Below are 12,307 nucleotides of genomic sequence, written 5' to 3'. Positions count from 1 at the left end.
TTATTTTACACATTCATTCATTCTCTGCACACTTTGACCATTACAGGTTGCAGGGCAGCTGGAGCCTATCCCAGCATTTAGCAGGTGAGGCAGGTACACCTGGACAGGTCACCAGTCCATCGCAGGGCCAACACAGACACAAACAACCACTCACACTCACTCCACACAGAAAAGCCACCACCGTGCAGCCCTTATTTTAAACAATATGATATAATTATTTAAAACTTCTTATGGGAAAAACCTGAATCAAACTGGGTGAAGTGTGTTTACTGCAGAGGGCTACCAGAGCCGGGGTTATACTACCTGTCAGATGAAATAAGTTGGACTAAAGCTGGTCTGAGTAAATAACGACCCATCATCTCCATTTGCTCCCACTGATAGTTTGTCCCATTATGTCCCACTCCCGAGATCAGGGATTTATAAGTTAGCACAGTGTAAACGAGCAACATAATTCTCTCGTTAGTATCGAGAGGGAAGAAATATTCTGGAAAAAGTGGCTCTTAAATGGACTGTAGACATGGGATTATATGATAGACTCAAATGATGAGAGAATACAACCTGGAAGGGACGTCACACTTCTGGAAATATCTAGAAACAATAAGCTCCAGGATCCAGAAGGAGGATGTGAACCACATTCCAGATTTTACCTCCGGAGAGAGCTGCAGGCAGACGGCTTTGTAGAGCATGCAGGGGTGTAATGAAGGAAGAGGAATGAGGAAGCTGCAGGGCCGAGGCCTTGTAGGACCGAACTGAGGAGTCCTGGCTGAGGGTGACAATGTCACAACACTTTGAAAATTAGTCCAACTTCTCAAACAAGCTTCTTTCATGTCCATTTATCCAGGGATTATCCATCAAAACGAAGGCGTTTTTATCCTCTTTTACCCAATGTCACTATCGCTGCGACGGGGCTCATGCTTTTCCCTCAAATCTCCTCCGGATTTCATCCGCCACTGGCTTCCATTCACTTTAAACAGGTTTGTTTCCAGTCAGGAGGAGTCTTTAACTTGAGCAGCAGACCTGCACACACATGTACTTCCATGACTTTACTTTCTTCTGGTTAGTTTTTATGGCAGGTTAAAGACCCTTAGACCATCTGCTGCTCACGGTTCATGACTCTTTCAACACAGCTCGTCATTTCCCAGCAGTCACTGTTCCATCCATGGCCTCGCTGAGTCTGAAATCCAACGAAATCTGAGCCTTTCTGACTGTTTCTGAGAGAAGACACCGTCGTCATAGCAACGTTAATCAGGCTCAGAAGACACTACGTACACACTAGCAGACGTACTTCCGTGGTACGCAAGGTTCGCTTTACAAATCTTACATGTATTTAATTTATTTTATAAGTTTAACATGAAGTTGTCCCACACTTTTGGTGTCCTCTGCCGTCGTTTTGTTTCCTGGTCCGCTGCCATATTTTTCCGCTAGCGGACTTTATTGCGAATGTGCAACTCTCAGCCGAGATAAGGTGTTGTTTTTTTCTTTTTCTTTTATTTGCCAACAATAGTCGACGGTTTATTGTCGACTACTGTTGACAACGTCAACTAATCGTTGCAGCCCTAGTTTATAGCCCTAGTTTTTTCATAGCAACGTTTTCCATCAAGCTCAGAAGACACCATCATCATAGCAACATTAATCAGGCTGAGAAGACAGTCGTCATAGCAACGTTAACCATCTAGCTCTGAATACACTGTCGTCATAGCAACGTTAACCATCAAGCTCTGAAGACACTGTCGTCATAGAAACGTTAACCTTCACACTCTGAAAACAGTCGTCATAGCAACGTTAACCATAAAGCACTGAAGACACCGTCATCATAGCAACATTAACTCATTTCTGTGTGTCTTTTTGAAACCACGCACACTCCTGCAGTTAGTCACACGCAGTGATGCAGCAACATATTTTAATGAATTAACCACACCGGCGCGTGTGCACACACACACACCTCTATATGACATTGTGAGGACATGTCAAACACATAACTTCATATAAATAATGTTTCCCTGCGAAGTCAGATGTCCCTGATGTCCAGTAAATATTTCCATCATGGCTGCTCTGTAGGGTCTGCATCGTCTGGTCCCTGATTAACTTCTCTGTCAGTCACCTGTTGGAAGATTAGGTCCCTCCCACCTTCTCCTTCTGTCTGCAGGAGGACACCTGTCTCTCTGCAGGATCACAACGGTCTGTCTGAAAGAGGACACACCACTGTCTGTCTGCAGGAAGACAAACATGTCTGTCTGCAGGAGGACACCTGTCTGTCTGCAGGATCACACCGGCCTGTCTGCAGGATCACACCAGCCTGTCTGCAGGATCACACCAGCCTGTCTGCAGGAGGACACACCTGTCTGCAGGATCACATCGGCCTGTCTGCAGGAGGACACACCTGTCTGTCAGCAAGAGGACAGACCTCTCTGTCTGCAGGAGGACACACCTGTCTGTCTGCAGGAGGACACCTGTCTCTCTACAGCATCTCCCTGGCCTGTCTGCAGGAGGACCCACCTCTCTGTGTGTCAGCAGGAGGACACGCCTGTCTGCAGGAGGACGCACCTGTCTGTCAGCAAGAGGACACACCTCTATGTCAGCAAGAGGACACCTATCTGTCTGCAGAAGAACACACCTATCTGTCTTCAGGAGGACAAACCTGTCTTCAGGAGGACAAACCTGTCTGCAGGAGGACACATCTCTCTGTCTGCAGAAGGACACACCTGTGTGTCTGCAGGAGGACACTCCTGTCTGTCTGCAGAAGGACAGCCTGATGACAGCAAGAGGACACACCTCTCTGTCTGCAGGAGGACACACCTCTCTGTCTGCAGGATCACAACGGTCTGTCTGGAAGAGGACACACCATTGTCTGCCTGCAGGAAGACAAACCTGTCTGTCAGCAAGAGGACACCTGTCTGTCTGCAGAGGAACACACCTATCTGTCTGCAGGAGGACAAACCTGTGTGTCTGCAGGAGGACACACCTGTCCGTCTGCAGGAGGACACACCTGTCTGTCTGCAGGAGGACAAACCCATCTGCAGGAGGACACATCTCTCTGTCTGCAAGAGGACACACCTGTCTGTCTGCAGGAGGACAAACCCGTCTTTCTGCAGGAGGACATACCAGTTTGTCTGCAAGAGAACACACCTGTCTGTCAGCAAGAGGACACCTGTCTGTCTGCAGAAGAACACACCTATCTGTCTGCAGGAGGACACATCTCTCTGTCTGCAGGAGGACACACCTGTCCGTCTGCAAGAGGACAAACCTGTGTGTCTGCAAGAGGACACACCTGTGTGTCTGCAGGAGGACAAACCCGTCTTTCTGCAGGAGGACATACCAGTTTGTCTGCAAGAGAACACACCTGTCTTTCTGCAGGAGGACAAACCTGTCTGTCTGCAGGAGAACACACCTGTCAGTCTGCAGGAGGACACACCTGTCCGTCTGCAGGAGGACACACCTGTCCGTCTGCAGGAGGACACACCTGTCTGTCTGCAGGAGGACAAACCCATCTGCAGGAGGACACATCTCTCTGTCTGCAAGAGGACACACCTGTCTGTCTGCAGGAGGACAAACCCGTCTTTCTGCAGGAGGACATACCAGTTTGTCTGCAAGAGAACACACCTGTCTGTCAGCAAGAGGACACCTGTCTGTCTGCAGAAGAACACACCTATCTGTCTGCAGGAGGACACATCTCTCTGTCTGCAGGAGGACACACCTGTCCGTCTGCAGGAGGACACACCTGTCTTTCTGCAGGAGGACACACCTGTCTGTCTGCAAGAGGACACATCTCTCTGTCTGCAGGAGGACACACCTGTCTGTCTGCAGGAGGACACACCTGTCCGTCTGCAGGAGGACACACCTGTCTGTCTGCAGGAGGACAAACCCATCTGCAGGAGGACACATCTCTCTGTCTGCAAGAGGACACACCTGTCTGTCTGCAGGAGGACAAACCCGTCTTTCTGCAGGAGGACATACCAGTTTGTCTGCAAGAGAACACACCTGTCTGTCAGCAAGAGGACACCTGTCTGTCTGCAGAAGAACACACCTATCTGTCTGCAGGAGGACACATCTCTCTGTCTGCAGGAGGACACACCTGTCCGTCTGCAAGAGGACAAACCTGTGTGTCTGCAAGAGGACACACCTGTGTGTCTGCAGGAGGACAAACCCGTCTTTCTGCAGGAGGACATACCAGTTTGTCTGCAAGAGAACACACCTGTCTTTCTGCAGGAGGACAAACCTGTCTGTCTGCAGGAGAACACACCTGTCAGTCTGCAGGAGGACACACCTGTCCGTCTGCAGGAGGACACACCTGTCTGTCTGCAGGAGGACAAACCCATCTGCAGGAGGACACATCTCTCTGTCTGCAAGAGGACACACCTGTCTGTCTGCAGGAGGACAAACCCGTCTTTCTGCAGGAGGACATACCAGTTTGTCTGCAAGAGAACACACCTGTCTGTCAGCAAGAGGACACCTGTCTGTCTGCAGAAGAACACACCTATCTGTCTGCAGGAGGACACATCTCTCTGTCTGCAGGAGGACACACCTGTCCGTCTGCAGGAGGACACACCTGTCTTTCTGCAGGAGGACACACCTGTCTGTCTGCAAGAGGACACATCTCTCTGTCTGCAGGAGGACACACCTGTCTGTCTGCAGGAGGACAAACCTGTCTTTCTGCAGGAGGACACACCTGTCTGTCTGCAAGAGGACAAACCTGTGTGTCTGCAAGAGGACACACCTGTGTGTCTGCAGGAGGACAAACCCGTCTTTCTGCAGGAGGACATACCAGTTTGTCTGCAAGAGAACACACCTGTGTGTCTGCAGGAGGACAAACCCGTCTTTCTGCAGGAGGACATACCAGTTTGTCTGCAAGAGAACACACCTGTCTTTCTGCAGGAGGACAAACCTGTCTGTCTGCAGGAGAACACACCTGTCAGTCTGCAGGAGGACACACCTGTCTTTCTGCAGGAGGACACACCTGTCTGTCTGCAGGAGGACAAACCAGTCTGCAGGAGGACACATCTCTCTGTCTGCAGAAGGACACACCTGTCTGTCTGCAGGAGGACAAACCTGTGTGTCTGCAAGAGGACACACCTGTGTGTCTGCAGGAGGACAAACCCGTCTTTCTGCAAGAGGGCATACCAGTTTGTCTGCAAGAGAACACACCTGTCTTTCTGCAGGAGGACACACCTGTCTGTCTGCAGGAGGACAAACCTGTCTTTCTGCAGGAGGACACACCTGTCTGTCTGCAAGAGGACAAACCTGTGTGTCTGCAAGAAGACACACCTGTGTGTCTGCAGGAGGACAAACCCGTCTTTCTGCAGGAGGACATACCAGTTTGTCTGCAAGAGAACACACCTGTCTTTCTGCAGGAGGACAAACCTGTCTGTCTGCAGGAGAACACACCTGTCAGTCTGCAGGAGGACACACCTGTCCGTCTGCAGGAGGACACACCTGTCTGTCTGCAGGAGGACAAACCCATCTGCAGGAGGACACATCTCTCTGTCTGCAAGAGGACACACCTGTCTGTCTGCAGGAGGACAAACCCGTCTTTCTGCAGGAGGACATACCAGTTTGTCTGCAAGAGAACACACCTGTCTGTCAGCAAGAGGACACCTGTCTGTCTGCAGAAGAACACACCTATCTGTCTGCAGGAGGACACATCTCTCTGTCTGCAGGAGGACACACCTGTCCGTCTGCAGGAGGACACACCTGTCTTTCTGCAGGAGGACACACCTGTCTGTCTGCAAGAGGACACATCTCTCTGTCTGCAGGAGGACACACCTGTCTGTCTGCAGGAGGACAAACCTGTCTTTCTGCAGGAGGACACACCTGTCTGTCTGCAAGAGGACAAACCTGTGTGTCTGCAAGAGGACACACCTGTGTGTCTGCAGGAGGACAAACCCGTCTTTCTGCAGGAGGACATACCAGTTTGTCTGCAAGAGAACACACCTGTCTTTCTGCAGGAGGACACACCTGTCTGTCTGCAGGAGGACAAACCAGTCTGCAGGAGGACACATCTCTCTGTCTGCAGGAGGACAAACCTGTGTGTCTGCAAGAGGACACACCTGTGTGTCTGCAGGAGGACAAACCCGTCTTTCTGCAAGAGGGCATACCAGTTTGTCTGCAAGAGAACACACCTGTCTTTCTGCAGGAGGACACACCTGTCTGTCTGCAGGAGGACAAACCTGTCTTTCTGCAGGAGGACACACCTGTCAGTCTGCAGGAGGACAAACCTGTCTTTCTGCAGGAGGACACACCTGTCTGTCTGCAAGAAAACACACCTGTCTGTCTGCAGGGGGACACTGATCAGCATCTCCTGTATTGACAGCTGATGAGAAATATCCACCCTCCGTCCTCACGCGCGTTTGCAGCAGTTTTCACGGATTCGGTGTGTTTGCAGGACACTGTGCGTGTGTGTGTGCGTGTAAGACCATGTCCACTCAGCTGTATTACGCATCTGTGTCAGGCTCGTGCACCCTGCTAACGTTAGCCGTGTCCGCCTCTGTTGTCCTTACCGCGCGCAGCAGGCTGATCTCGTCGTAGGACAGGAAGTTCAGGATGGTCTCTATGGCAACGATGGGCAGACCCAGCAGCGGGTTGTTCTGGTGCTGCTGGTCCGGCGGGGGGGTGGACTGTCTGAGCGATACCGCGTCCGAATCCAGCGACCCAACACATCCATCTACTCTTTCTACGACTGCCGCCATCTTGTTTTGGTGTGGAGGTGGCGGAAGTGACGTTTGTGTGGGACCCGCGTGCCATGTTTCTAAAACGTCTCCGCACTTCCTGTCATGGACCAAGAAAACTGGTTCCGAACAAACAGACCCGGTCAGACGCTGAGCTAATACATATATACAGGCCTCCAAAATATAATCAAGTCTTCTTCTACGGTTTTCCATCATTACCGGATCTGGATTTTATCTGGACTCATTCACACACCACAGGAGATCTAAGCATTTCTAAAAGTGGATGTGTTTCTCCGACCATTTTTGTGTTCTTTGAGGGTAAATTTATGTACAAAGATCGTTTCAAATCGACATATAAGTGAAGAAAGCAGTAAAATGTTCAGGCTTTCACTTCCACAACCCCCTCTCCTGTGGCCTCAGTCTGTTAACAAACTAGTACTTTTGTTGATGGTTCAAGATAACTGACACCATTGCACCCAGCAAAACAATGTTATCTCAGGTAAAAAGAAAAAAAAATCCACCTCAGTCAGAAAAAAAGAAAGTCGGAAAGCTGAGTAAAACTGATCTCCAGGTTCATTCTAAATGTACAAAGAGAGCCTGACAAAGACACGCACATTTTTTCTGTAACGATCACTAATAATAACAAATAATGCCTGTTCCGCACAGGTGAAAGATTAAATGATCCTTCACCTCCATCAGATGGGCTATCAAGGCTCTCATTACAGTTAACCCCCGCCCCCAACTTTATTCAACAATATAAGTAGAGCACAGTTAGGGTAAAATAAAAAGAGCAGCCATCTTTGTTATCGTGTCCAGAAGAGTTAATCAGATCATAGATGGCAGAAAATACCTGCAAGAAATCCAGAACAGTTTAAAACAAAACAGCACAGACACTGGGGCTGAGGCATACACATGAATATAAGGTTTGAAACTACTTTTCCTTGTTTATGAAGATTTGAAATAGCAAACAAAGTTATTGGTGAAACAGTTAAATGAAGGTGTTTCACCTTTCCGTTTGCAGGAGTGGATTAAGCTAGAATAATAATGACAGTGTCAAAGATGTTTATGTCTAGACTGCACATAAAATAAATTATGTAGTAAACATGGAAATAACATGTTTGACCAATGTTTGCTCACAGGAGGACAGTTACAGAAAGATCAATGGTTTCACATTGTGAAGGAGTCCCTGGTTCAACCTCAAAGTTAAATCTCTTTTGCTGAGAAGTTACTAACAGGGTAAATTCCAGATAGTGTTTTTTTTTATGTTACTTTAGCTTTAGCTCCTCCCTGAGCCACCATCTTACCGTGGTGGAGGAGTTTTCGGGTCCTGAAGATCCTAGTGGCTATGTTGTCGCCCAGGGGCTTTATGACCCTGATAGGGTCACCCTTAGCAAACAGGTGTCTAGGGGAGGGACCAGACGAAGCGTGGCTCAAAGCACCCCTATGATGACGACAAATAATGGACCCAGGTTTTCTTTGCCTAGACGTGGGTCACCGGGGTCCCCTCTGGAGCTAGGCCTGGAGGTGGGGCACGGATGCGAGCGCTTGGTGGCCGGGCCCCACCTGCAGGAGGGTGATGAGCCAAGTGTGAAGCAGCTGGGATGAGAATCAGCACCTCCAAATCCAAGAACATGGTCCTAAGTCAGAAAAGGGTGGAGTGCTTTCTCTGGGTCGGCGATGTGGTCCTGCCCCAAGTGGAGGAGTTCATGTATCTCAGGGTCTTGTTCACGAGTGAGGGAAGGATGTAGCGTGAGATCGACAGGCAGATGGGTGCGGCATCTGCAGTCATGCGGACTCTGCATCGGTCTGTCATTGTGAAGAAGGAGCTGAGCCAAAAGGCAAAGCTCTGTATTTACCATTTGATCTACGTTCCTGAAGCTCAGAGTAGAGCCGCTGCTCCTCCACACTGAGAGGAGCCAGATATGATGGCTTGGGCATCTGGTTAGGATGCCTCCTGGACGCCTCTCTGGTGGGGTTCTCCGGGCATGTCCCACTGGAAAGAGGCCCCCGGGAAGACCCAGGACACACTGGACGGACTACATCTCTCGGCTGGCCTGGGAACATCTCAGGATCCCTCTGGATGAGCTGGTGACTGTGGCCGGGGAGAGGGAAGTCTGGGTTTCTTTGCTTAGATTGCTGTCCCTGCAACCCGACTCTGGATAAATGGCAGACAATGGATGGATGGATGGATGGACTTTAGCTTTATAGGAATAGCCTAAGTAGAAAGAGAAGGAGGAATCTATATTACACCCGACAGTACATGCATTGAAATCCCCAAAAGTCTTCTGTTTAAAAGTGAGACTTTAGCCTGTTAGTAGATCTCTGGTCCTTCAGATTAACCAATGATCTGATAGAAATGTAAACCACTGAATCCTGTGCAACAAGGGAACAGGAATAGCTTTGTAGATTTTTTCCTTAAAGTAGAAAATTTTAACTTATCAAGAAAATCCTCAAACTATATAAAGTCTTCTTCTCAATTCAATAGGTCGTGTAGAAGTAAAACCACTTTTAAACCAGTCAGGATCAAAGATAGACCTCCTGCCAGGGGCGTGCACAAATAGACACTAGGTGGAGCCAAAGCACTCTCCCTTTGCCTTCTAGGCTGACCTAAACGCCCTTTTCAAAGTTATTGTTATTACACGGTTCTGTATGTGGCCCATGTTGACGTGATCATCGACCATCTTAGTTAAAGATAGTTTCATAGATTAAGATTAATAGAATATGCTGAAGTGACACGTTAAATTTAGTTGTAGAAAATCTGTCAGTGAGCATGCTGTCCAGGTGTTGCCCCCTGCAGGTCGTAGCAGAGAAGTGCAGCAATGCTGCAGAGAATTCAGCGTGTTTCTGGATTATTTCATCAGTTTGGCCTTGGAAACCATGTGACTGTAAATATTAGGTTTATATTTGTGTGTCTTACAGATAATTGTGTTTACTAGTAAACTTATATGACACGTTAGATTTACGAAATGTTTACGTTCATCCAGCATGGGAATACACAATGCTGAAATACGTTTAATTTTCTGTAGTTTTTGGTTTTATATCAAAACTTTCAGTAAAACAGACACAACAGTACTGATGATGGAAAACCAGGTGACTGGGAGGGATCAGCAACTCCTGTCCTCAAGGGCCACCGTCCTGCAGGTTTTAGAGGTTTCCCTGCTGCTGCACATCTGATTCAGATAAAAAGGTTCTCTAACAACTTGTTGTCTAGTGCTGCACATGTCTGTCCATGACTCATTCATTTGAATCAGGTGTATTAAGAAAAAGTATAAAAACCTTCATCAGTCCCTCAGTGGAAAAACTGCTTTGTTGCAACAGTACAGGTGCAGGAAGCAGAAGCATGCAGGTGATATCAACCTGAACACACACACACACACACACACACACACACACACACACACACACACAAATAAGAAATAAAGTGTGTGCACAATTATTAGGCAAGTGAGTATTTGGACCATATTACCATTTTCATGCATTTTCTCCAACGCCAAGCTGTATAAACTCAAATTCTTATTGGATTTAAACATATCAGATGATGATGTGTATTTATCTAACAAGGGAGGCTGTGACCTAAAGACATCAACACCCTATATTAAGGTTCGCATAATTATCAGGCAGCTTCTTTTCCTCATGCAAAAAAGACCAAAAAAGAGATTTAACAGACTCTGAACAGTCAAAAATGGTAAAAGTCTTTCAGAGGGATGCAGCATTCCTGAAACAGCCAGGATACTGAGGCGCAATCACTGAACCAGCAAACCTTTTGTTGCAAATAGTCAGCAGTGCCGCAAAAAATGTGTTGAATTAAAAAAGATCTGAGAAGAATTAAACATGAAGCTGCCAGGACCCATCATCCCCCACCCTGCCATATTCCAGAACTGCAGCCTACCTGGAGGGACCAGAAGTACAAGCTGCTCAGACACATGGCCCAGATAAAGAAGGCTAAAACCCAACCACCACTCAACAGGACACATCTGAAACATCAAGACTGGGCCAAGAAATATCTGAAGACAGATTTTAAAAAGGTTTTAGGGACTGAAGAGATGAGAGTGGATGGACCAGAGGGATAGGTACTGGTATGGGCTGGTATCACTGAAGATGAGCTTTTTGGACCTTTTCAGTTTGACGATGGACTCAAAATGAATTCCCAAACCTACTGTCAGCTGTTATAAGACACTTTCTTCAAGCAGTGATACAGGAAAAAGTCTGCGTCTCTCAGCAAGTTTATGATTTTTATGCAGGACAACGCTGCTTCGCATGCATCGAATTTCACCGCTGCATAGCTAGCCAGTTAAAGGCTTTAAAGATGAAAAAATAATGACACGGCCCCCTTCTTCACCTGACGTAAACCCTATGGAGAACTTGTGGGCCCTTCTTAAATGGGAGATGTGCGGTGAAGGACAACAGTACACCGGTCTGAAAGGTGTCTGGGAGGCTGTGGTTGCTGCTGCACAAAAGGTAGATCGTCACCAGATCAAGAAACTGACCGACTCCATGAATAGAAGGCTGGGACCATAACTGAGAAGAAGGATGGCTTTACTGGGCACTTATTTTGTTTTTTAAATATCAGAAATGTTTATTTGTAAATTTTGAGTTGTTTGTTTATTATTCCAATGTTAACAGATGAAAATAATCAAGTGAGGTGGGGAAGTTTCCATTTTTCATTTAGTTACATAACAATTCTACACACATATTTTCTCCTGAGAATGCCAAAAACCTCACTTACTTTCTTAAGTATTCAGGTTTGAGGTTTGTTAACATTCTTGGATCAATCAAGAGCACTGTAGTTGTTCAATAATAAAATTAATCCTCATAATTACAGCTGGCTTAATAATTGTGCACACAGTCAGTAACATGTCCAGTATCTGGTCTGCAGGGTGCGTATGTACAGGATATAAACATGTATGTAAATATGTAAAGACAGTTTTATGTGTTCATTGTAAAGTGTGGCAGCAGAAAGACCTGCGGTATCTCTCCTTCCCACAGCGAGGATGGATCAATCTGTCCCTGAAGCTGCTCTCCAGACCAGACAGGGGTCTTGCAAGGGGGGAGTCATGGTCCAACATAGAGGTCACCTACCTCTTGCACTGAGTCCAGAGACCAGCCCAGGACAGAGCTGGACTTCCTGATGACTTAGTCCAGCTTCTTCCTTTCCCTCTCTGTGATGCTGCTGCTCCAGCAGACCGCACTGCACAGGATAGCTGATCCACCACAGAGTCAGAGAAGGTCCTCAGGAGGCCCCATTCATCTCCTCAGAAGATAGACCTGCTTTGACCCTTCCTGTACAGTGGTCTTTGTTGTGAGTCCAGTCCAGTTTATGGTCTAGGTGAACACCCAGGTTCCCAATGTCCAATGTTTTTTTTTTTTGGTAAAAACTAAGTCCTAAACTAAGAAAACCTTTTTTTTTAACTGAATGCATTACGTTGTGTAATAAAGTTTGGTGGGAAAAATACTTCAGGGCAGGAAATACACATTAGAGAGCAGACTATAAAGGCAGTGCAGTCATTTTCACCCTGTCTCAGCTAAACGAAGATCCGTTTTAAAGGAATCTGATTAATAAAAAGTGTCCACGGTTTATTAGTTTCCTGCTTGTCCACACTCAGTCCAGCAGGTGGCGGTAAAGAACCTCCATATTTACTCTCCGA

General features: G+C 47.4%; 1 protein-coding gene across 2 annotated transcripts in view; it reads right to left on the bottom strand.

Annotated features, from left to right (window-relative positions):
- Positions 1-6,700, bottom strand: part of fbxo28 (F-box protein 28) — a 42,021-nt gene extending 35,321 nt beyond the window's left edge. For both annotated transcript variants that reach the window (XR_006013164.1, XM_042009902.1), the window contains exon 1: positions 6,495-6,700. Coding sequence is in view for 1 of the 2 variants with exons in the window: in XM_042009902.1 (XP_041865836.1) it covers positions 6,495-6,683 (189 nt within the window). In the remaining variant the exon portion in view is untranslated. The remainder of the gene's footprint in view (positions 1-6,494) is intronic.
- Between the last annotated feature and the right edge of the window lie 5,607 nt (positions 6,701-12,307).

This window comes from Melanotaenia boesemani, chromosome 16, assembly GCF_017639745.1.
Source record: "Melanotaenia boesemani isolate fMelBoe1 chromosome 16, fMelBoe1.pri, whole genome shotgun sequence".
NCBI lineage: Eukaryota > Metazoa > Chordata > Actinopteri > Atheriniformes > Melanotaeniidae > Melanotaenia > Melanotaenia boesemani.
This window is presented reverse-complemented; position numbering and strand designations above follow the sequence as displayed.